Genomic DNA, 25,978 nt, shown 5'->3' on the forward strand with positions numbered 1-25,978 from the left:
CCCACCCATGTTTCCGCACGTTTCGCCGTGTCATGACATGTGTTTAAAATAAATCCGTAATTCTCGATATCGAGAATTGATATTGTTATATGGTTTTCTCAAAAAGTAAAGCATTTCATGGAATAATACTTCAAGAGAAGTCTTTCACCATTACCTTCTGTAAACCCTGTAAGTTATTTGTAAATCTGTGAACTTTTAATTTTGTTGCTGTTCCGAAAGTGTCCAATGGCTTTAAGATAAATCTTAGTGCTTTATCAAAGCCAGCCCAGTATTATGTTGAAGGCTGAACAATGGGAACAGTATGGGTTAACCCTTTAGAGATCGTTCGTTTCTGTATAACCAACATCCAGATATTGCTAATCGTGTTGATTTGTCCTCATTATTCATGTTATTTTCGGGGGGAAAATGTCAGGAAAATGAATCTGAAACAGAAACACATGGTTTTGATTTAGAACTGCAGAATCTACAACATGTGATGAGAAACATTGAAATGTCAATTTTAATGGTCCGATATCTTTTCTTTTGAGCAAAAGTAGATTAAATCTTGCGGCTGTTTGTGGCCGCTATGGGCATTTTGATACAGGCCGCTTGCAGCCACTATGGTCTCTAAAGAGTTGATGTAACAAACAAGAACTTTTAACACTTTGTTTAATATCTTGTGTAAAAGCCATATACAGTACCTCTTTTGGTACAAGAAAGTTTTACATGTACCTGTGAACTCTGAAGTAAAGATAACTAGTCAATACCATCAATCTAATAATATGCATACTAATAACAAAAGATTGCTTGAATATTTGAATCAACTGCATTATTGTCTCATTTTTTCTTGTTCACTGTTATTACAAATGACAGTTGTAGAGTGTCATGGCTGAGAAGTCTAGCAACCGGACTCAAATTATCGCATTGCCAGAGTGTGGACGTGATTCCAGGTAGAAGCTCTGGGCTGGATTTCACGAAGAGTTAAGACTATAGTCTTATCTTATGTTCACTCTTTTCTTAGAGTCAATGGCTTCACAACCAGAATAAATGAAATGAAAATGACATTTTGTTCAGCGATTGTAAGATCAAATCACTAGGCAACTTATCCCTGGAAAAATGTCCCCATTTTCTTTCTCCTGGTCAGCTGAAAGGGATGAAGTGCTTGAATGTTGTGCTGATAACTTCGCTCTGTTCCTCCAGCCGATCTAATGCCAGTTTGACAGCTTGAGCTGAAATATTCTGGAAAGGGTTTAAGTTGTGCAGTTGGTCCATCACGTGCAAATAATGGCAGCCTTTCTCATCTGGAAGATAAAGTGAAGAACTTTTGTCAGCATCTCAAAATAGATGACTTAAAGACACTGGACACTATTGGTAATTGCCAAAGACTAGTCTTCACAGTTGGTGTATCTCAACATATGCACAAAATTAGAAACCTGTGAAAATTTGAGCTCAATCGGTTGTCGAAGCTGCGAGATACTAATGAAAGAAAAAACACCCTTGGTCACATGAAGATGTGTGCTTTCAGATGCTTGATTTCAAGACCTCAAATTCTGAATCTGAGGTCTCAAAATCAAATTCGTGGAAAACTATTTCTTTCTCAAAAACTACGTCAGTTCAGAGGGAGCTGTTTCTCACAATGTTTTATATTATATAACTGACATACAGATCCTTGTCATTTGATTGGTGGAACTTACTTCACGTGACATTCACTATTACTCCCATCCGCGCCGGCGATCAAAAAAACCTATTCGCCCATGGGGAATAGCATTTCCCATTCAACAGTTAGGATCATCCTCGTTCCCAATGTTTTTTAGCAGTACAGCGCCGCTGCGCCGCTGCTAAAACAAAGGAGAACCTGTGCACAAGGTTGTGATCCGATTTGTGCATTGTTGCCACGTGGCACTATATGATGTTTTGTTGTCATAATGTTATACTTTCAAAATACATCAAATGACAAGGATCTATATGTCAGTTATATAAAACAAATATTGAGTGGCTTTCATTCGTGGAAAGGAAGGAACATTATCGCTCGGTAAAATTTGGACTGTTCCATTTCACGAGGCGAACGGTCCAAATTTTACCTTGCGATAATGTTCCTCCCATTCCACTCTGAGCCACTCAATATTTGTATATATAACACCCCTTGCAAGTATTCTGCCTGCTCATTGGTTTAGAGCGCGTCACATGACATGTCTTAGTTTTGCCAGACGACGGCCGTGTGATAGAGCGTCGGTTTGCCATGCGCTAGTCCGACAGACTAGCACATGGCGTGCAGTACCCAGACGTCCTGTGCGTGTACGAGGATTATAAATTAATAGTCTGTAACCACTTCGGATTGCACGACACTACATGCAACACAGTAAGTAAAAGTGTATGCAATCTGTATTCGCGTCGTCCGTGGATTGTAGCATTCAGGTCTGTAACTTAATAATAACAGTACAGTATTTAGAAGTGTTTGGGGTGTTATAAAACAAATATTGACTGTTTTTACTCGTGCAATGGTTAAAAACTATGACTCCCTCGGTGATCCCCGTAGCGTTCTATTTTCCCTCGGCTTCGCCTCGGGAAAATAGAACGCTCCGGGGATCACCTCGGGAGTCATAGTTTTAACCATAGCACTCGAAGCAGTCAATATTTGTATACTATCAACCTCTCCCCATAATACTCATAATCAAGAAAGGTTTTATGCTAATAATTATTTTGAGTAATTACCAATAGTGTCCACTGCCTTTAATTTAGTCTAGGTCGGCATGCACTTTCCTAGAGGCTAAATGCCCCACCCCCTACAAAAAACTCTTTTGAGAACTATCCAGCAACAGAATGCAGCATTCTCCTGAAGATGATCAGAGAGCATATTGATTGATTGATTGATAAACTGAACGATTGATTGTCAAACCACGGGTTCTTCTAACAACCACCACTACTCAAAGGAATTTTTACACATATGTAGTGACATCCCAATCCCTACCTGATTTTTAGTTAATTATTTAAATTTTAGTTCAGCTTACATTTGGGAAGTTGACAATCAGCTCTCAGAATTTTAAGGATCGTCTTGTCGAGCCTTGAAGTCAAACTTTCCTGAGCTACCTGTAAAGGGGCAAGAAATCAAATGGAAATTTAGATTTTTTCTATAAAAATAAGCTTCATTGAAGCTGAACCAGTAATTCTAACAACTATGGGTGCATTCGATTAGCTTCCCCGGGTCGACCTCGATCTGCCCCCGGTATGTTCGAATAGCTTTGACGTCATTCCAGGGGCTCAGCCGGGTCAGCCCCAAGTGCCCTGCTTGTTGAACGGGTCACTTGGGGCTTGCCCGAGGTGCATGAATGTCGTCACGAGAAGGTGAGTGATGATTCCATTAGCTCTTTTCAGGGGCTCACCCGAATGAGAACCACAGGTCGACACAGGGAAACTAATTGAACGCACCCAATGTTATTTACAATAAACTTTTTTACTCTCGATGACTGGTTCCTTGGGTGTTGCCCCTGGTTACCACTGAGTTGTGCATTGATTGGTCAACTTTGTTGACCAATTTAAGCCCATGTTTTCACAGGTTTGTTATTTTATGGAAATGTTGGGATACACCGAGTGAAGATACTTGTCTGTGACAACTAAAATTATCCCTTGCCTTTAAAAGCTGGGACATGCTTTTTATTTTACATTCCCACACTGTGAATTTTGACTCTTCTATAATAATGGACCCTTCCCATGAAATATGCTAATTACATTCACGCATGCGTACAGACCCTGTTGGTTGGCAAACGCCATAGAGTTGTGCACTAAGCAGGCGCGCAATCGCGTCTGCGTCACACACCCATTAGCTGTGTACAAAACAGCGTGATGTTCCCTCATTTTGCCAACCAAAACGTTAGTGCGCATGCGCTATAATAATAATAACTTTCGATTTATATAGCACCTAATAATTAACACTTAATTCTCAAAGCGCTTTACAAAGAAGTACACTATAAATCAACAACATAAATATATATATATAACAAATAACACCACTACAAGCATAACGATACAACAATACAAGAACGTAAACTATTGTAAGAAAAGGTGAGTCTTTAAGGCACTCTTGAAATCACCATGACGTGTCCAGCCCTTTAAAAAATACTGCTGGTTTCACACATACTTTTGGAGGATCCTTAAGTAAACACACTGTCCTGGCATCCAACTGTGATAATCCCTTTAATCCCTTAAACAAACAACCTGCTCTGGACTGGCCTGACTGGATGATTTCTGGAACTACTTTTAAAAGCTACATGAAATGGCCATTGGCAATGGCAATAACTGAGCAGTATGTGTATTTTAAAATTAGTACTTTTTACGTAATTCTGTCATTAATGGGTAAATTAAGCTTGTTGTACATTGCTTCTAGATTTTGATCAGGCATTACACATTATAAACATGTACAAAAGTGTTTTTTTTTCTTTTCTTTTTTGGCAAAAGATATTGTAAGCAGTTCAAAGCCCAGTATGGAAGCTATAATTGCAGCTTTCTTTGCAAACTGTGACTACTTTGTACTTACAGTATTTAATATTCAAAGCAAAACAACGTTACAAGACCCATGCGCTCTTGGCCAGCTTTTATTAAAAGCATTCTAAGTTTACCAGGGAACGATTTCGTCCAGTATTTCTGCATGGACCGTTACGCAATTTTTTTTTGTATAGCAAAATCAAAATTTTGCATAGCAGTCCATAAATTTTGTATCTAACAGCAAAATTTTAAAAATCTCTTAAACTGCAGACACATAAATTTGCGAAGCGGGCTAAAGTGTTAGGGCAAACATACAGCCTATATAGTAACTTTAGTCGTTTTTTTGGCCTTTTTTGTGTGTAAAAATTTAGGGCACCAAGGCAATTTTCAAAAATTTCAAAGGGCATCAAGGCAATCATAAAAAAAGTTGCAAAGGGCCCGACGGCAATTTGGAAAAAAAAGACAAAAAAAACAGTTCTTCCAATTTGTCCATTTCAATTTTCAATCGATTGCCTCCTAACTATCGTATTTATTATACCCAATATGCACTAAAAACTAACCCACAGAAAAAGAAAGCATTCATCTAACTGAACAAAATAAACAAAATAAAGAACAAATCTTACAATACACAATGAAATAATATTTTTGTTCATACGGCTACTATTGCTGGTTGTGTAGTTTGTCGTAGAGACGCTAAAATTCCCACGCAACTGCTCGGTTTTGGGCGATGTTGACAGAAAGATCCATGTGCGCGACGACTATGCTGTACATGATGTATGTATGTACGTTATGTACGGTATACTATTATGCATGCATCGTGGGGGAGCGTGGCAGACACGTCAAGTCGTTTTCTCAAGGCGTGTGTGTTTCTAGTTCGCGTAATTTTACCAATAGAGGGCGTTTAATCTCATAGACCTTTTCGCAAATACTGGGGCGCGCGCGTAAAGGTTGGAATTAGGTGCATTGTGGTCTAGCTGGCAGCAAAATTTGATTCATATCTATCCCACAATGCACCTCATTCAACAGTCTGCGCTTGCGCATTGGTATTTGCGATAAGGTCTATGCTATCGCATTGTTCTGAAGCGCCCTCTAGCGTTCAAAGTTTCTTGTATTTTTGTGTCGCACGCAAAGAACAACGACTAGTGGGCTTGAAATCTGCTGTTGTGCGTGAAATCTGGTGCTATTTCTATGCGTGTTTGCTGACGTTCGAGGGCCAGTGCAGCAGTTAAAAAGACAAGTTATTTGTCACTCATAGAACTTCTTCCGGATGTTTTATTTTGTTAAATTAATTAAAAGAACAAGTTTGCCTTTAAAAAACGTTCGCATGCATAATTGTCACGGACAGGGCCTCGCAGCACTACTTTATCTATAAAGAGTATTAGTGCGCACGCACGGCGCAGCCGGCGGAACGAAAGTCGACACAAACAATAACCGTTCTTTGCTATTCATGGATGGATTTTTACCATTCAAAAAAGAAAACCAATTAACTTTTTACAATTTTAATCATTTTAAATATTGTAACAATCAATATCTTAGTCTTCAATTGAAATAAATCCACATGGATTCCTTCAGGCAGGATGGCTTTGTCAAACCTTATCGGATTAGTGGTGATAACGATCTTAATCCCCCAACTCCCAGCTGATTTTTCTCACTTTAAAAACCTCCAAAAGTATGCGTCCCGACCCGACCAGATACAAGGTTTGGTCGGGTCGGGTTTTAGGGGAAGATGTTTTCCTGATCGTCAAGGGCAGAGAATTCCACAGAGTTGGAGCCAAAGCCACAAAGGAACGGTCTCCATAGGTATGCATATCAACAGGGTGTACTGCAAGGAGGTGTTGTGACGATGATCGAAGTGTACGTACTGGATTGTGCTTATGAATGAGATCTGACATATAAGATGGAGCAAGATTATTCTGGGCTTTAAAACACATGATAAGAATCTTAAATACAACACGTTTTTCTACGGGCAACCAATGAAGTTTCTTTAGAAGAGGAGTGATGGAATCTCTTGAACGAGCACCCACTATTAACCTTGCTGCTGTGTTTTGAATTCTCTGTACACGGTTTAATTCCTTTTTCGGAAGGCCATACCACAATGAATTACAATTATCAACATGTGACATTATCAAAGCATGAACAAGTATATTAATAGATCTACTATTTAGATATTGCCGGATCTGTCAAATTTTCCGAATGGCTATGAATGCCAACCGACAGGTTTTAGTGATGTGATCAGACATTGTGAGGTGCTTATCCATGATTACACCCAAGTTGCGTGCCTTACTAATTGCTATGTGCAATTTACATATTTCATGGGAAGGGTCTATTACCTGGAACATCTCTTTGTCGATTCCACTTCTGATAACTATGCCCTCTCTGTCCAAGCGGTCTACTGATTGTTTGATGACGTTACGGATCTGTCTGATGGGTGCCTTTCCTCCTACACTATCCTGGGGGAATGAAGGGCCAAAAAAGTCAGTTCATTAGCAATGTTTCAGCAGGAATTATAGCACTTTTATGCGCCATGCTTCGATACATGCTTAAAGCCATTATACACTTTCGGTAAACAGTATTGTCCAAGTCCCACACTTCGTGTATCACAACTTATATATAAAACAACAAACCTGTGAAAATTTAGGCTCAATCGGTCATCGGAGTTGGGAGAAAATAACAGGAAAACCCACTCTTGTTTCCACGCATTTCGCCGTGTCATGACATGTGTTTAAAATAAATCCGTAATTCTCACTAACGAGAATTTATGTTGTTTTACCGTTTTCTCAAAAAGTAAAGCATTTTATGGACTAACATTTCAAGAGAAGTCTTTCACCATTACCTTCTGTAAACCCTGTAAATTTTTTATAAATCTGTGAACTTTGAAAAAAAAATTTCTGTACCGAAAGGGTCCAATGGCTTTAACCATTTCAAGCTGTTATACATGGTTAAATGTATTGTGTTTTTTTTTGTATTTTTCTTTTGGTACACATTGTATTTCACGTTTTTATAGCAATTTTGTTTCTACACAAAGCAAAAAAAATGTTAGTTTAGGATTTGGGATGGTTCAATTTTCAACCCCAAACTATTTCAAGTTTACCAAGTCAGTTACGGTAGTCTTGTGATTTGTAACTTGATACAACTTTGGGTAAATCAATCTTTATTGAGCGAATCAATAATATACAATACATCAATAGGCAGAGGATAAAGAAAGTACACTTAAGCACAGGTCATTTATTATGACCAACAAAGTTGGCCATGGTATAGTGCAGGGCAGACAAAACAAAAATAAACGTAAGACATAACACCGAGTGAAAAGCAAATTAATGAGCAACGCATATAAGTTAACTTCAAAGGACAAAAACTACAGTTGCAGGTGAGGTTGGTCAGTAGACCCCCAAGATGGTTCGTGGTGAGCATTCCATATTGTGTACGTAGCTACAGAGGATGGCAATTCTACTAAGTTCCTTTTGGAGATACTTAGGAGCTTTGGTTTTTAGTGAATGAGCAAATGTCTGAAATCCTAGAAGCCGTTTCAGGAGTGACCAGACCACGTGACCCAATTTCAATGCAGGTGAGGTTGCAATTGTACCCACACTTATAACTATCTGTTTATTATGTGGTGGTTGAACTTTCGGTGCTCTTAACCGCTAGGCCATGACACACCAAACACTTACTTGTTTGTACTCCAGACATGGACACGATGCTATTTCCATAACTGCTTCAATTGTCTCCAATTCTCTCAGGAAGAAGTTTTGGAATCCGTTAGAAGGGTCTCCTAGTTGACTGCGCAGATGAATGTATAACCGATCCACCAAGTGAGCCTTTCAGATAGAGAAATATTAATAAATTATATATTAATAATAATAATAATGATAATAATAGTTATAACAACCTGTTTTTATATAGCGCTTTTCACACCCGGAAGCGTCTCAAAGCGCTTCACATTATTATCCCTGGTCACTCGGCCTTAATTCATTTCTTAAACCATCTCGGCTCCCTGGAGGGGAACATAAAGCCTTGTGCAACATTAATACGCGCTACTCAGCTGAATCAATCACAACAATCATCCCTGACCTCACAGGCACCCATTTACCCCTTGGTGGAGAGAAGCAATAATAGTTAAGTGTCTTGCTCAGGGACACAAGTGTCACGACGGGGATTCGAACCCACACTCTGCTGAACAGAAGCACCAGAGCTTGAGTTCGGTGCTCTTAACCGCTCGGCCATGACACCGCACAGGGTTGAAGCTAGACCAGTATTTTTTATTTTTTTTATTCCAAAGGGCGAGCGAGCAAAATATTATTCATCATTTCTGAAGTGCAAGCTTCAGGAAGGCATGATACAAGGTTTCCAAACTATTCATGTTACGGGGCCATGCAATAAGTCGAATGGTCTTTTGTCTGTGTTCTTTCTCTGTGACATTTGATACTCCTTATCATTTAGCTGTGTCTCAGATCTGTGCTGGGCAGCACAGTGTATTGCGCTTGGACCAATAATATTGTGACTTAACTTGACACCACATGACGTCTGACTGCACCATGACCTGTGACTTAAAGATCCTGGACACTATTGGTAATTGTCAAAGACCAGTCTTCTCACTTAATGTATGTCAACATATGCATAAAATACCAAACCTGTAAAAATTTGAGCTTAATTGGTTGTCAAAGTTGCGAGATAATAATGAAAGAAAAAACACCCTTGTCACACGCAGTTGTGTGCGTTTAGATGGTTGCTATCGAGACCACAAGTTTTAAACCTGCAAGGTCTCGAAATCAAATTCGTGGAAAATTACTTTGTTCTCAAAAACTATGTCATGTCAGAGGGAGCCGTTTCTCACAATGTTTTATGCCATTATTAACATCTCCCCATTACTCGTTACCAAGACCAAGTAAGGTTTTATGGAAATAATTATTTCAAAAATTAAAAAATAATGACTCGTGACTTGACTCAGAATTTGCAAATGTTAAACTGCCAACTATTACACTTACTGAAGTAGGATGCTGATACCTCCACTCTGTTTCGATAACGATTGAGACGACCTCTGACATGGATGATGTCACCGAGCTCCATGCACGTTAACTGCTGCATCTGGTGGGTCTGTACTTTGTCTGTGACAAATTCTCGCAATGAGGAATCTGGGTTGACAGCTGTATTTTTCAGAGAATTAGTATTTTGAGGAAAAATTAGCAAACTGTAAGGAATGGATTTCAACTTTGAGAGGAAAAGTCTATTTTCATACTGTACAGAGGACTTCCATTGAACATTTATGAAGGGATATCAAGGCCAGACCTGGGGCAACAGATCGGCCATGGCCCCCATGTAATTCATGTATCTTGGCTAAGCTTGGGCGATATCACGATATTATCGAATATCGCGATATTAATTTAGAAACGATTTCGATATCGGATGGATTTGGTTTTAATCGAAATATCGATATATCGCTCCATAGGTCATTAGAACACCTCTCTAATGCTATGATTGTCTCTTCTACAACTTTGACTTGGAGTTTGAAGACTGATGATGTCAAATTTAATTAATCGCGATTATATCGAATATCGCGATATATTGTCGGCGATATATCGTGAATAAAATAAATCGATATCGCCCAAGCTTAATCTTGGCCTGAGTTATTGGATTTGTTGGAAAATATCTGAAGCTAGTATCCGTTTCTCAACATCCAACTTTTTTTTTGGAAAATTATATATTAAAGCTTTCAATTGTTGTTAAATGACAAAAAGCCTGATGCAAATAACATCTATAAAATAATTTATGTAAATTGTATTCTACCTGCTGGTTCATCTCTCCCCTTTGGTTTCCAGCAACAGCAATTAACAACTCCTGTTCCGTCGTCGACTGAAGGTGGATATAAAGACAATTGCCAATAGGGGTATTATTCCTTTCAAACCAATCCATTGATAAAACAGTGATTAAGGCTTACTTTAGACATAGGAAAATTACATCAGTTCATGGTTTTATGACAAGAATGCCCAACAGAACTGGTCAATTTGAATTGTTGATAAATGTGCAAACTTTAATGTTAGCCCTACAATCTACATCTTTATCTACATCAAGTGAACAGTGGCCTATGCGTACACATACCAGCCAAAATAATACTTGTACTATCTGTAAAGGCTTTAGCCATTTAAGGCTTAAAGCCATTGGACCCTTTCGGTACAGACAAAAAAATAAAAGTTCACAGATTTACAAATAACTTACAGGGTTTACAGAAGTTAGTGGTGAAAGACTTCTCTTGAAACATTATTCCATGAAATGCTTTACTTTTTGAGAAAACAGTAAAACAATATCAATTCTCGATAGCGAGAATTACGGATTTATTTTAAACACATGTCATGACACGGTGAAACGCGCGGATACAAGGGTGGGTTTTCCCGTTATTTTCTCATGACTCCGATGACCGATTGAGCCGAAATTTTCACAAGTTTGTTATTTGATATAGAAATTGTGATACACAAAGTGTGGGACTTGGACAATACTGTTTACCAAAAGGGTCCAATGGCTTTAAAGGCACTGGACACTTGGTAATTAGGTGTTCGGCCACCAGCCGAACAACTATTGTTATTGTTCTGTTTTTTTTTTTTTTTTTTTTTTTTTTTTTTTTTTTTTTTTTTTTTCTGCGTGTTCTTCTCCTCGAACGTTCTCGCGCGATTTTCGCAAAAACTAAAGCTTGTATGAACCTGAAACTTACCATATATATTGATCTTAATGAGTAGACGAAACAGCAACATTTTTGGAATGATGACGTCATTGATGACGTCATTACGTTCAAAAAAACGCTAAAAATTGGAGAGTTCATATCTTGAGAACTACAAATGCCACACACAAGATATTTGGTGCATATAAAAGGTCTTGTAATTAGCTACAAAAGTCGTGCACAACGTGACCTCATGTGACTTTTACTTCCGGTTGAAACAGGAAGTTCAAAATTTCAAAAGTTCATATCTCAAGAACTATATATCATATTTGCAAAATTTGAATATCAGTTTGAAGATCAGTTATCCTGCTCAAACTTTTGCACAAACATAATGCCAGTTGAATGTTGCCTTCTGGTCGTAAAAGCGCGCGTTTGTGTTGACCTCCATTCATTACGCGTAGAAACCAGATAGTATCGCCATTCATGTATGTGAATGCTACTATTGTATTGTGGGTGTGTGGGTGTGTGGGTGTGTGTGCGTGTAGTTCATGTAGGCCTACATTGTATCCATGCTCTACGACAAAACAGCACTGCGTGGCTGTGGGCATTACGGGTTGTGTATACACATGCAGACTCCGTTGAAGGCGCGCGTAATTCAAATTCCACTACGCTGGGATTCGCCTCATCTTTCTTCGTGCGATTTTGAACAAAATGTTAAACTACTATGAACTTGAAACTTATCATAAACATGAACCTTCATGAGTAGATGAACCCGCAACTTTTTTGGAATGATGACGTCATTGATGACGTCATTACGTTAAATAAACGGTAAATAATTGAAAAATTCATATCTTGAGAACCACAAACGCTACGTACAAGATTCTTTCACTACATGAAACCTCTTGTAACGTGACCTCATTTGACCATTCACCCGAACACCCTGAGTTTGTACACAAACTCTCAATTTCTAGTTTTCAAAATAATTGTTCGCATAAAAACTTACTTGGTAACAAGCAATGGAGTGCTGTTGTTAGTATTTAAAACATTGTGAGGAACGGCTCCCCCTGAAGTAATGTTAAAATATTATAATTTGATTTTGAGACTTCATAATTAGATTTTGAGGTCCCGAAATCAAAAGTCTGAAAGCAAACAACTTTGTGTGACCAGGGGTGTTTTTTCTTCCATTATTATCTCGCAACTGTGATGACCTATTGAGTTCAAATGTTTACAGGTTTGTTGTTTTGGATATGTTGTGATACACCAAGTGAGAAGACTGGTCTTTGACAATTACCAATAGTATCCAGGGTCTTTATATTAAAGAACCATTTTGATTGTTTGATACTGAAGGAAGATGTCCAATAAAACCTGTGAAAATTTAATTTCAAAAGGTGGTAGCATTTCTTGAGATATTGCTGAATATCTATGTGAGGTTAGGCCCAAGCATTTTGGCTAGGATTGTGTGTCTTACAGTTACATCAATGAATATTGAGACAATGGTGAAAACAAATTAATCTTTCTAATGACTGACCTCCATAGTTGAACATCTTTGCTCTTTCCTCCACTCTCACAATCCATCCCAAGATGTCAACTCTGTACACAGGATGGTTCTTCTGGCAAAGGCTCCTAAAAAAAGAAAATAGATTGGAAAAACAGTAGGCCTAAACAGTGGCAATTTTGATTTTAAAAAGGAGGCCCCATTTGGGTCTACATGTAATGTAGTTTTAACCTTGTTGTTTAGCCAAGTTGAAAAAGAGTCTTCTACTATGACTATAATAAAATTATCTGACCAGTAATTTTAATTGATGGACAAATCCCCAAAAGACTAAGACTAGGCTATGAGCTAACTTGTTTCTCTTTTAATAATAGTCTTCAACAAGTCAGTTGCTTTAAGTTGCCACCAGGGTCTAGTGGTTTACACACATGTACTGTATGACTGCAGAACTTGCAATCAAACGATTGGAATGTATATTAGTTTTGGTTTTTACCCATACACACCGATGTAAGTTAGCACTATTCATGTATACTCAGTACTTCCCCGAGTCCTGTGAAAAAAAAACCATGCATATAACTCGGGTGGGATTCGAACCCAAAACCCTTGCCATTCAAGAGTATGTATTACCAACTACCGAGATTGCCCGGTACTCGATAGCAAGAGGCAGGAATGTAGGTTTGAATCCTACCAAACCTAGTTGCAATAATGTGACCCTCCTCCCTAGACAAAAAAAATAGGGAGAGTGGTTACCAGACGCTTGTCGATATGTTTTGTACACAAAGCGCAGATTGGGTATTTTTTTCTTCTTTCCAGGACGAACGTGTGCAGACAAATCTCCACGTTTGTCCGGGGAAAAAAATACGCGCACGGTCGGGGACAACCATAACAATCGGCTTTCGTGTGTAATGGTAAAACAGAGTAGTTGGGGACTGAATTACGGTAAGAATTTTTTCAATTTTTGAGATGGCAGAAAGGATTTCTGTCGTCCCCTCGGGCAATGAGATATCAAAGGACACATACATTGTGGAGGCTTATTTTGGCAAGAAAAGAAAAAAAAAGTGATTTGCGATTACAAAATTCATTGATCCACGATTGAACCATCATCGTTTATGTGTCGTGAGAGATGTAACCCTATGAGATTACGGGAGACGATAGCGGACAAAACCTAAATAGTTCTAATATGGCTGATAGGTAGGAGTCACCTAGACCTACCCGTAACCTAGTGACTAGTCGGACTTTGCCGAGTTTCCTTGACCTGTGTTGATGGGAAGATCATCTAAACAAACAAACAAACCAACAAACACCCTGACAAACAAACAAAAGAACACACTATGAATATTCAAAGTGAACATTACCTTTCCCCATCGGGTAGTCCAATAAAGATACAATATCAACGATGTAAAGTTTGACATATGATTTGTACACGGAATCTGTATGCCAAAACCGATGCGGTACAAAGTCTAAATTCTCACCAGCTGCCATGCCTACTTTGGGGAAAAAAGCTTCATTTTGTACTCGTTAATAAAACTAAGAGAACTTTATACCAAAGATATTTATTATGAGGCCCGACGAGATGAAAGCAATCACACGGCTGGCATCAAAACGATAGTTCTGTCCTTCTTCTTCTTCCAGTTTGTTTTGATTTTCCCGCATCGGGGTCAAAAGTCATTTGGCAGTAAGAAACAAACTACCAGTTGAGGGCGCCAAACTGGCGTTGTCCTTTTTTTGCTCTTTTCAAAAGCGGCATGCGGCCGGCGGGCTCGCTATGACGTTGTCTGGTCCAGACAGCCGTCGATTCACAAACTCTTCTCTAAAACTTAGGATTAATCTTGTTCCGTATCACAAGACGTTCGGACGCATTGAACCCATCCTTAGTTACTCGTCCTAAACTCGATATAGCGTTTCGTGAAATGGGTTTAATGACCAATTAATTATTAGTTAGCACGTTTGCAACAAAGGTGATGATGTATTCAAAAAATCACACTTTCGTGTAAAATGCACACAACATACCTCCATAATGTCTTTTACAACAATTACTAAAATCATTTTTTTTTTCGCATTCAGTTTGGCAATAACCCCAAGTTGCCCGTAAAATATAATATAAACACAAAAATGGCTTGGCCTATTTATCGATAAATAATACAGTTATTAGTATGATCGACGATCAATTGAGTTGTAAATACTCTATTAAATCAGATACAAGAAAGACAAGTTGATTGCTTGATAACAGTTGATATTGTACTTTGGTACGATTAATAACTTTGGAAGTTTTGTCAATAAACGACATCAAAACCTGACCTGACAATCCCTTTAGTGCGTTGGCCCACGATTCTATAGGCCTTTATTCATAGCTATAACCATGGAGGAATAATTATTCCTCCATGCTTTAACAGACACGATCTTCTATAAAATAAAAACGTAGATCACGCTGCTGAAAAGTGCATGACAGACACTTGATCAAGCATCATGGCTGTCGTCTGGAAAATTTCTGTCGTGTTCTTGTCCGTCATATGTCTTTCTCAAGCCGTGACGTGTCCACCTCTCTGGTCAAAATACGGTTGGTACTGCTACCGCTTCTTCGGCCAGAGGAAATCGTGGCACGATGCTGAAAAGCACTGCCGTGGGTTCTTCACCAGTAAGAGCCAAGGCCACCTTGCTTCCATCCTGGATTCCAGCACCAACGACTTACTCCTTGAGCTGTGGAAAACTTCACTGATTTCTATTCAAAGCGAAGGGGATCGTGTTTGGATTGGGCTAAACGACCAAGTCACAGAGGGTGCCTTTCGTTGGATATCAGACGGGACACAATCGTTCAGCGGGGCACGTGTACCACCGGATGTCTGGCTTCCTGGCCAACCAGACGATGGTGGGGAGGGTGAGCATTGCGTTGACTTCTGGAACGATTCTGGCGAAATAGGATGGAATGATGAGAACTGCGCCAGAGAGAATGCTTTTATTTGCATGATGTATATCGGTAGTGACTGATTAATGGTAAGAACAGCATTGTCGACTGACTGCACAACACCCACATGCCACCCCCAGCATCGATTTAAGACGTTCATGTCTCGACTATACTAACTCTGTACAACAATACATTGAATGACAGACAGCTCCACATCAGGAAGTTCAATCACCAAGAGAAATTCTTTTCACACAACAATATGTAAATGCATGCTTCTGTTTGCTGTACCATAATTGCATAATATACCTAAGAAAACCACAAACTTAATTTTAAAGGCAAAAGTATCTTTGGTTTTTGGAACCATTCAAGACAAGTGTTTTATCCTGTGAACACTTCCTTTCATAAGGTGATAGCGCCGTTGATCACCGATAATACGGAGCAAATAAGTATGTCCACGCTGGACGAATGATCCATAACAGCAATACACTTTGAGAAACGTTACTGACAGTAACACATCTCAAATCAGGATAAAACCTTTACATTACCACTACTTCGAAATGAAATATTTCTCAAATATTATGCTCTCCTTCACTGCTGGGCGGAAGCCGTGTGTAGGCTCCAATTCAAAGTTTTTATTGTCGTTAATTTTAAAGGTGGTTAAAGGCAGTGGACACTATTGGTCACTACACAAAATAATTATCAGCAAAACACCTCACTTGGTAATGAGAATGGGGAAAGGTTGATAGTTTAAAACATTGTGATAAACGGCTCCCTCGGAAGTGCCAGAGTTTTCGAGAAAGAAGTAATTTTCCATGAATTTGATTTCGAGACCTCAGATTTAGAACTTGAGGTCTCGAAATTAACCATCTAAATGCACACACCTTCGTATGACAATGGTGTTTTTTATTTATTTTTTATTATCTCGCAACTTCGATTACCGATTGAGCTCAAGTTTTCACAGGTTTGTTATTTTATGCATATGTTGAGATACACCAACTGTGGAGGCTAGTCTTTGACAATTACCAATAGTGTCCACTGCCTTTAACACACCAATTGAGTAAACATTTTCACAGACTTGCTATTTTATGCATTATTATAAAGCCTAACCCTATTGTTTGGATACACAAGTGAGAAAACTGGTCTTTGCCACAATTACCAATAATGTGTCCAATGCCTTTTTAGTGGTTTCAATGATGGTAAAACTACTCTTTTCAACCTGAAATTTTTATTTCTAACTTTTTTCTTTGCAAAAACTTTAAATTTGACTAAATAAATGTAAACAACAAGTGTCGAATCGAAGTGCAGTAATCTACAGATTGAAGTGTTAGTGGATGCAGTAGTGACAGATGCACCGACAGCGCGCGCACCGACTCACCTGACTGATAGTCCACTCACCGCCCCCGGAGAAACGTCTTGGTCCGTGTGCTGATCTCTCGGGAAATTCCGAGCACATTCCAATCATGCCGTGCTACGCTAGGCCTGCATAACTCTGACGTAGCAGTATCAGCATAATTTCCCACAGTCTGGTATCTGTACGTCTTCGGTGCAACGCAACCAGAATCAGCCAGGCTTCCTCGTATGTTAGTTGGCGTGTAGGGCTTGTACATTTACGTTCGTCTTTTAATTTTTGTAAACATGATAGCTGCTGAACGATGTGCGAATTTTAGTTTGCCCTGAAATACGTTTTTGGGGAAGATTTCGAGAATTTTTGTAAGTGCAATTAATTGAGGGGAATGGAATCTTAAAATGTTAAGAACGAGGATGTTTAGCAACAGAGCTAACAAAAATAGATCGATGTACACTCTAAATTACAAGGATTTAAATTTAAATCCACAGGATTAAATTTTAAATCTTTCAAGGATTGTCGTTAGGGACCAATCAGCGTGGATTTAAAATTAATCTTTCAAAAGATTAAAACAATTAAGTCTGTGGAGGATTAATTAAATCAATCCCAGTGGATTTATTTTTCCAAATCTTTACAGATTTAACCTTCACCCATTGAATGATTTAAACCTAGATGCTAGCAATCTTTTCGGATTCATTTCTAATCTTCCTTGGGATTAAAACAGTAAACACGATTTCTGAACCAGCAGGAAAAACAAAACAAAGTAAAAACAACAGTTTTAAAATATTTGCCTTCAAAATTTTATTTTCAAATATACAAGTTAAATAATACACATAGTTTCGACAATAAACCTCGACATACATTTGACCTATGTTGTCCATAAACATGAAAAGTTCGTTTTTGTAGCTACATGTTTATCACTCAAAGTTTAAATCTGCAATTTCATTCAACAATTCTAAGAAGATTCGAGTGGTTGTTAACCAGTTGTTTACAGCCTCTGGGCACATTTGAGAGATTTATTTTAAAACAAAACAATTTGTTTGTTTCCTAGATAGGGTGAACATGGACAGTTTAGTAACGACACTAACTTTATTTCAAATAACTTGTTTAAAAAAAAAAGATATTGCCACAATTTGTTAAATGCTTTTGAATTAACTGATGAACTACCTTTCTCCTACAAATTATTTATTTTAAGCAAAACTGTATGCTGTATCCAAGGGAATGCCACTTCAAATTAGATTTATGAATTGTGTTTGATATCAGTTGGATAACCGGATTTCATTGCAGCAAGGATCTCCAAAGTTGTTGGTTTTTCAGAATAGTCTGACCCACACTCAAAATAACAGATTTTAAGAACTTATCAAAGAACTTATTTTAAGAACTACTGACGACCCCCCCCCCCCCCCCCCACACACACACACACTAACGGGAATGCAATCCATACAAAAGACAAACTGCTTCAGCTTTCTCTCAGGGAAGTTGTTCAGGTTGCTGTATCTCTATAGATGTCAAGTTTGTAACTGCTTCATCGATGTGTGTGCTACTCCCCTCCTGTATTTGAAAAAACAAAACATGCTCGTAATAATGAAATGTTCTCATTTGAAATGCACAGTTTTTTCTTGACCGGTTTGGAAAAAGGGGGGGGGGGCTGTTTAAGTCCCAAAGAAACGTCTTTGAAGAATTCTGTCCCTTGTCGACATAACCATGATAAAAACATGTATGTATAATACAACAAACACAAACGTGACCCTGGACCTGTATGTGAATGTGACCTTGATATAGGTGAATCCGCATGTTTATGTGACAAGATTAAATACTTTCAAATTATCAGCTATCAGCTATTATAGGGGCCCCTCAAACGTGGATATGTGATTGTTTTTCAAATGATATTATTATAAACTCACTCCTTGTTTAAAGCAAAAGGAATCGCATCAAAGAAATCAAGTTCTAAATAAACGTGAGTTCTTTCTGATAGAGTTGATTTAAACAACATTGTGGCTTAAAGTGGAATTAGTAGGCCCAGGTTTCACAAAGAGCTAAGTTTGATTTTAGCTGCAAATCAATCGCAGTTGCTAAGTAAAGTGTGATGTCACTATACAAATTAGCAAGGTAATACTGACAATTTGTCTTGCAATGAATGTTATTGCTTAGTGAAATGGACCACTGTTACATTTCAGTAAAGGAAACATAATTTTAAACAACCTCCATCTAGGGGAAATAGTACTTACCAGCTTGTTCTGAATAATGTTCTGAAACTCAACAGCTACAATTGAAACCTCTTGACCTCTACACTGGATGAAGGAAACTGTAAACAGCAAACACTATTGGAACAAAGGTCACCTGGAACATGAAAACATCCAGACGACTATTAGTATTAACAAACCCTCCACATCATTACCATGGAAAATGGTAGCATTAACTAAATGTAAAGTATATGTCACTGTAATTTACGGTTGTTTTTCTGTTGACCAGCACACAAATCGTTGAATATAAAAAACATGTCAGTCTCTATTTTTTAGTTTATGTTATTGAGGCTCTTGCAATAGGGCTCAGGTGGCCATATACAAACAAGCCACTCGTTTTTAAAAACAGCTTTGTATTAAATTTTATCTCCCACCATATCATAAAAAGTATTGCTTTCCTTTATAGCAACCATGCCAACAAATGCAAAATTTTAATTGTATCTTAATTGTATTACATGGGAACAATATATCAACGAAAAAAACACAAGACATGCTTACCAGCTTGATCTGACTGGAATAACGTTAGAATTTGCATCAGATACAAATCTCTTGACTTTGCCTGAACGAAGAAAACTGTAAACAGCGACCAGAAGGAAGACAGGTCACCTGAAAAATTATTAACGCTTACGTTCCATACGTTCCAAGATACCCAGCTACGCTTACGTTCCAAGATATGCTTACGTTCCAAAACGATAAGATTACGTTCTAAGCTACACAGCTTCTCAGCTATGCTTACGATCCATACGCAGCTACGTTTACGTTCCAAGATACCCAACTATGCTTACGTTCCAAGATATGCTTACGTTCCAAAAGATATGGTTACGTTCCAAGCTACGTACTCCATATCCATACAATCCATATACATCATTTAGGTTTGTTACGCTAAAATCAAAAATTACGCTTTGAATCCCGAGTCAAGCTAGGCTTACGTTTCAAGATTTGCAGCTACGCTTACATTTCAAAATACATTCTCACAAGGACGCTTTTGAATCCCTCACGATTCCCTCCCCCCAACCCCCACCCCCACCCCCACCCCCCGAGATTGTAAAATGTTTCACTAAGAATAACAGGGCCCCTCAGTTTCATCTGTTTAGCAGAAAATACTGCTCACAAAATTTCTTTACTATTCAAAAATTTAGTCGGCCACCAGCCACAAGTTCACCAGGAAGTTGGTGCCAGGAATGCTTTATTTACTTGTCACTGTCCCATCATATTCTGGGTTAGTTTTTTGTGTTCTTCGTGACGATCTTTGGATGTACGTCCATGGAGCAATAAACTAGTTTATTGCTGCATGGTACGTCGAAGCACGACTACCTCCATCGTCGAAGGATTTGCCTGATCCGTATATGCTGGTTGTTTATACTTTATGGATAGACTGGATCCTTATGCTGCGTCGTAGTAAAACGTTGCTATAAACAAAGCACCAGTCTACTTGCAATATTGTGCGACGATGTCACGAAGACTTGACAGTTGCAACGGCTGGAAACACGTTTACGCTGGCCTTTTACCACTTTTGGGTTTTTTAATAATTTTTCGCTAATTACGTGACATTTTGATGATTTTTTTTTTTACAGCAACCATCTATAAAAACATTATTTATGATTCTACAGCCCTAAACTGCGTACACGGTGAGCCGGTGTGTCCCTTTAAAACACATTCAAACATTGCAGCTACAAGCTGAATTGAGTTTAAAATACAGAGATTCATAAAAAATCGAAATGTTTAAAAATTAAAAAAAAAAAAACATTAAGAATTACAATCTGTTTTTATACATTAAAAAGGCAAACTGGCTAGTGCCAGTAACAAACTAGATAAAACAAAAAATTGCACAGCAAGTCACCTTAAAGGAACAAGGCGAAGGGTTGGGGACAAAAGGCAAGCCAGCTGAGTGAACAAAAATCAAGAGCTATTGTTGAGTGCTTGGACAAGGGATGGAATGCAACTATTTTTGTAACGACCAGTTCTACATTTTGGGGGGCACATTTTGTTGGCATTCCGCAAGTTGTTTTTGTTTGGTGGGAGCCAGTGCCTGTAATTTTCAGATTCAAACAAGGTCTTACCAAAATTGACAAATAAATTGCTCAGTCTATCAGTGATTGTAGGTAAACTGAACAATTGGCATACTTCCACATATGATGTTGGTGTATTTGGCTGACCAGCCAGAATGATACGAAAAGCCCTTTTTGTAACCTTTCAAGGGTTATGAGTTGTGTTTTAGTAAGTCCAGAGTACCAGACAGGACAGGCGTATTCGATAGTGGGTCGGACATACATAACATATACAGTTAACAAGTGGCCGCGGTGTGCGTGAAAAGGGAACGAGAAACGTCTTGCACCAAGACTACACCCGGAGATGGTGACGCTTTAACGACGTCCGGATTGACGCAGTTTGTCAGTGCTGCCCGCGACACATTGCTCTTATCCTCAGCCACTCGCCACTCACATTAATCTATTTCTACCTCCATGGTTTCACACGGGTGCGATTTTAGAATTTCATATGAGATTTTCAGACTTGGTGTAACTGTTTGCTTTCCGTTTTATTTGTTGTTTAACTGATGAAGTTTTGCAATGGCTATATACACACCTTCAATTTAACCCGGCTATTTAGCCTGCTGGATGTAGCAAGATATTCCGCTACCCCCCCCCCCCCTCCCCCGCCCCGGAGATTCAGTGTTGTACGGCGAAGTTAATTACTTAGTATGATAGCTCCCTCTTTTCAAGAAGTTTTCTTTCTTAAAGAGTACCGGGAAACTATATTGGTAATGACTCAAAATAATTATTAGCATAAAACCTTACTTTGTAACAAGTAATGGCAAGAATTTGATAGTATAAAACATTGTGAGAAACGGCTACCTCTGAGTTGTGACGTGGTATTCGAGAAAGTTCCACGAATTGATTTTGAGACGGCTCAAAACTAGAATAATTATGAGGTCTCGAAATCAAGCATCCGAAAGCACACAACTTCGTGTGACAAGGGTGTTATTTCTTTCATTATTATCTCGCTATTTCGACGACCAATTAAGTTCAAATTTTCCCAGGTTTGTTATTTTTCGCATGTTGAGGATACACCAAGTGAGAACGAAGACTGGTCTTTGACAATTACCAATAGTGTACAGTGTCTTTATGAATGATCCAAAATAATAACAACATAACTGATCATAAAAATTACTAATTATGACTTGTGTCCACAGTGCTCTAAACGGTCAATTGCCCTGATAATGAATTTCCCTGCCTCCGCTTCTGCAGCCCTCATCATCAGCACGCACCCACGCCGCACGTCCTCCTCTATATAGGGTGCGTTCGTTTAGCTTCCCTGGGTCGACCCCGGTGTGTGGCGGTTTTTACTCACAGGCCGAACGTGGGTAATTATCTGCACACGTTCGTCCTGGGAAAAAACCCGCCACACACCGGGGTCGACCCAGGGAAGCTAAACGAACGCACCCATAGACTGAACGTCTGACGTCATTCTTCGAGGCTAGAGAATATAACGCCAGAGACCGGCAACAAAAACCGGCGTGTAGTTTGACCTTTTCATTTCAAATTCTATTGCGGACTTGAGAGCAGTGTACTGTTTGATTGCATCCAATGGAATCACTGGATATGACAAGCTGGAACCTGGGACAGGGGCCCAGTCCAGTAAGACCATGGAGGTAGACCAACCTCGACCCCATGGTGTGTCGAGCGGTTACAAGTTTGACCGCTCTCTCACCCTGGTATTGGAACATTTGCATATCCAAAATTTTGGATACGTATATACAAATTCAAATAGTCTGGCTACTTTTCGAAATTCACATCTTCGTACTCTTATATACGGTACCAGATTTAATAGCTTGTTTGTACATTGTTGGTTGCCGGCGGCTGGCTGTACCTATACATATGGAACACATTCTATTTGTAAAGTCGTTGTCCAATCAGGGTCCAAGTAAGAAGTTTCCATCCCAGGGTTCTATTGTGAACATGGTTGAAAATAAAGTAAAACATGGGGATGAGGTTGGAGGGGGGTATTCAAGTTAAAATGAGTATTTGACGCAGTTTATATATAATGAGAAATATGTAACGTAACGTTAATTTTGCCCACTAACCTGAAACTAAAGCCCATGCAGTTGCGAACTAGAAAAATGTACTTGATATGTTTTGTAAATAATATTGTCAAAGACCAGTATTTACTTGGTGTTTCCCAATATGCATAAAATGACACACAAGTGAAAATATAGTCCCAGATTCGTCATCGAAGTTGCAAGCAAATAATAAAGGAAAATACACCCTTATTTGTTGCACAAAATCATTGTGTGCTTTCAGATACCTCAAGTCTTTCAGATTCAAGTTTAAGTGGGAATTTACCACATTCACAGAACCTACATTTACCCCAGAGGGAGTCATACGATCGACAGCTCTCCGTTGGTCGTGACCTAGTAAGTTTGTGCTTTTTGAATGGGCTTAACTACCAATATTGAACAAAAATTATTAGTTTGCACGTTTTCAACAAATGGTGATGATGTTTTCAAAAAACGCACTTTTGCGTAAGCTGCAAAATGCACATATTTACCCCCACAATTTCTTTTACAACGTTTACTAAGATCAATTTGGTTTCGCATTTGGCAATAACCCCAAGTTGCCCGTAAAATATAATATAAAAACAAAAATGGCTGGGCCTATTATACAAAAATGGCGTAGGCACCTTTTGTCGAGAAATAATAAAATTAATAGTATAAAGCCTTCGCTGCAAATACTCCAAATCAGATACAAGAAAGTCAAGTTGATTGCATGATAGCAGTTGGACATTGTACTTTGGTACGATTTGAATTTTGAAGTTTGTCAATAAACAACACCAAAACCTGACCTGACCTAATAGGCCTTTTATGAAAAGAACTTCCATAAAACGGCCTCACTGCTGAAAAAAGGAGGACATCTCAATCTAGAAGCATGGCTACCGTCTGGAAAATTTCTCTCGTGTTCTTGTCCGTCATATGTCTTTCTCAAGCCGAGTGTCCACCTCTCTGGTCAGTATACCAAGGGAACTGCTACCGCTTCTTCGGCCAGAGAAAATCATGGCACGATGCTGAAGCTCACTGCAATGGGTTCTTCACCAGTAAGAGCCAGGCCCATCTTGCGACTATCCGGGATTCCAGCACCAACCACTTACTCATTGAGATGTGGAAAACTTCACTGATTTCAATTGAAGACGAAGGGGATCGTGTTTGGATTGGGCTAAACGACCAAGTCACAGAGGGTGCCTATATTTGGATATCAAGCGGGACACGAGACATACCAACGGGTGTCTGGCTTCCTGGCCAACCAGACGAAGGGGATGGTGAGCATTGCGTTGACTTCTGGAACAATTCTGGCAAAATAGGATGGAATGATGAGAACTGCGCCAAAGAGAATGCATTTATTTGCAAGATGTATATCGGTAGTTACTGATAAAGTAAATAGTTTACAGTATCAGTATTGTAGGTCGACTGACGGCACAGCACCCGAATTGCACACGCATCATCATCGATATCAGACTCGCATGTCTCGACAATATGCAACTCTGTACAATATACCTTGAGGACAATGACAAACAGCTCCACACAAGGACAATCGCCAAGAGAAGTTCTTCGCATCTTAAGAAGTTCATGAACTTTTCACACACACAACAATGTGTAAACATGTGCATGCATTTGTTTGCTGTATCATGCATTATGTAAACATGTACCTGATGAAATCACAAACTCATTTTAAACGCAAAGTTAAGTATACCTTTGGTTTTTGGAACCGTTCAAGTGTTTAATCCTGAGTGAGAACATTTCATTTCATAAGGTGAGAGCGCCTTTGGGATAAATTATCACCGAAAATTCGGACCGAATAATGTCCACGCTGGAAGTATATAGTTATATCCCTAGTACTAAAACACAATTTGAGAAACGTCACTGACAGTTAACGCTTCTCAGATTCAAATTTTTGATAGAACCTGATACAGGTTTCTATTAAAATGCATTACCACATTATTTCGAAATGAAATGTTTCTAAAATAATGCTCTCCTCCACTGATGGACGGAAGCTACTGTGTAGGCTCTAACATAAAGCTTTTACTGTCATAAATGTTAAGGGTGACTAAAACCAAGCGTGTACCTTCCCTTTAAAGGCACTGTACTATTATTGGTAATTACTTAAAAATAGTTGTGAGAAACGGCTCCCTGTGAAGTATTGCAGTTTTTGAGAACTGAGATATTTCTCACTAAATTAAAATACTTCAGACTATCTGAAGCACACAATATTGTGCAACAATGGTGTACTTCATTGTTCTATTCCAACTTCGATAGTCGATAGTCAAAATTGTCACGGACTCAGTGTTATAAGCCTTCATTTGGACAACACATGTGAGAAAACTTGTCTTTGTCACACATTGTGTCCAGTGCCTTTAGTGGTTTCAATGATGGTTAAAATAAACTGCGCCAATAAAGTATCTAAACACTTACAAATGGTCAGATTTATCGGAACCTGAAATAGCATAAACAAAAATAATTATTCATTTCTATTCACCGTTAACTTCTGCACATTTTGACACATCTTGTGTTGCGCTACGATGTTGTTGGGTGGATTTATGGGCACTTGAGTGGCTTAAGGTCGAATTTCAAAAGTTGCAAAAGCCCCTATTCACCCCAATTCCAGAAGGGAACTCGCACAAGCACCACACACAGACAAAATCAAAAGACACAAACTCGTTTCGTTTACTTGACCATGAAATTTATTGCCGTATCTTTAACTTTAAAACTGCTGATATCCTGTCCTCAGTTCTTAGTGTGTCCTCCATCACTGTCCTGAACGCCAAGGAGTCGTCTTCTCATACTGCCAATGAGACCTCTGATCTGTACCTGGTCAATCCCCTGCCATTTCCTGATCAGGATGCG

General features: G+C 38.8%; 3 protein-coding genes across 3 annotated transcripts; 2 read left to right on the forward strand and 1 right to left on the reverse strand.

Moving 5' to 3' along the window:
• Positions 1 to 74: 74 nt before the first annotated feature.
• On the reverse strand, positions 75 to 14,233 carry LOC139938701 (CST complex subunit STN1-like). Its single transcript, XM_071934318.1, has 11 exons — positions 13,927 to 14,233; positions 13,478 to 13,525; positions 13,224 to 13,316; positions 12,633 to 12,727; positions 10,240 to 10,305; positions 9,441 to 9,599; positions 8,963 to 9,018; positions 8,127 to 8,273; positions 6,789 to 6,908; positions 2,988 to 3,066; positions 75 to 1,280 (listed from the first exon to the last, which is right to left on the reverse strand). Exons 1-11 carry the CDS (start codon positions 14,076 to 14,078, stop codon positions 1,120 to 1,122), a joined length of 1,176 nt encoding a protein of 391 aa, XP_071790419.1. The 5' UTR covers positions 14,079 to 14,233; the 3' UTR covers positions 75 to 1,119.
• Positions 14,234 to 14,985: 752 nt separating this feature from the next.
• On the forward strand, positions 14,986 to 16,010 carry LOC139938564 (alpha-N-acetylgalactosamine-specific lectin-like). Its single transcript, XM_071934137.1, has one exon. It carries the CDS (start codon positions 15,063 to 15,065, stop codon positions 15,579 to 15,581), a length of 519 nt encoding a protein of 172 aa, XP_071790238.1. The 5' UTR covers positions 14,986 to 15,062; the 3' UTR covers positions 15,582 to 16,010.
• A 7,810-nt stretch (positions 16,011 to 23,820) lies between these two features.
• On the forward strand, positions 23,821 to 25,444 carry LOC139938760 (alpha-N-acetylgalactosamine-specific lectin-like). Its single transcript, XM_071934379.1, has one exon. The coding sequence runs from the start codon at positions 24,009 to 24,011 to the stop codon at positions 24,504 to 24,506; it is 498 nt and encodes a 165-aa protein (XP_071790480.1). The 5' UTR covers positions 23,821 to 24,008; the 3' UTR covers positions 24,507 to 25,444.
• Positions 25,445 to 25,978: the final 534 nt, after the last annotated feature.

This window comes from Asterias amurensis, chromosome 6 (assembly GCF_032118995.1).
Source record: "Asterias amurensis chromosome 6, ASM3211899v1".
NCBI classification, from domain to species: domain Eukaryota; kingdom Metazoa; phylum Echinodermata; class Asteroidea; order Forcipulatida; family Asteriidae; genus Asterias; species Asterias amurensis.

What these genes read in the sequence shown, in the direction of transcription:
- LOC139938701 (XM_071934318.1), bottom strand. Translation starts at nt 14,078, where the DNA reads ATGGCAGCTGGTGAGAATTTAGACTTTGTACCGCATCGGTTTTGGCAT. An exon ending in GTTCACTTTGAATATTCATA is followed by an intron (nt 13,526 to 13,926) that starts GTGTGTTCTTTT and finishes ACCGTAATTCAG; the next exon opens with TCCCCAACTACTCTGTTTTA. An exon ending in GGTATCAGCATCCTACTTCA is followed by an intron (nt 9,019 to 9,440) that starts GTAAGTGTAATA and finishes AATTACCAATAG; the next exon opens with TGTCCAGGATCTTTAAGTCA.
- LOC139938564 (XM_071934137.1), top strand. Translation starts at nt 15,063, where the DNA reads ATGGCTGTCGTCTGGAAAATTTCTGTCGTGTTCTTGTCCGTCATATGT.
- LOC139938760 (XM_071934379.1), top strand. Translation starts at nt 24,009, where the DNA reads ATGGCTACCGTCTGGAAAATTTCTCTCGTGTTCTTGTCCGTCATATGT.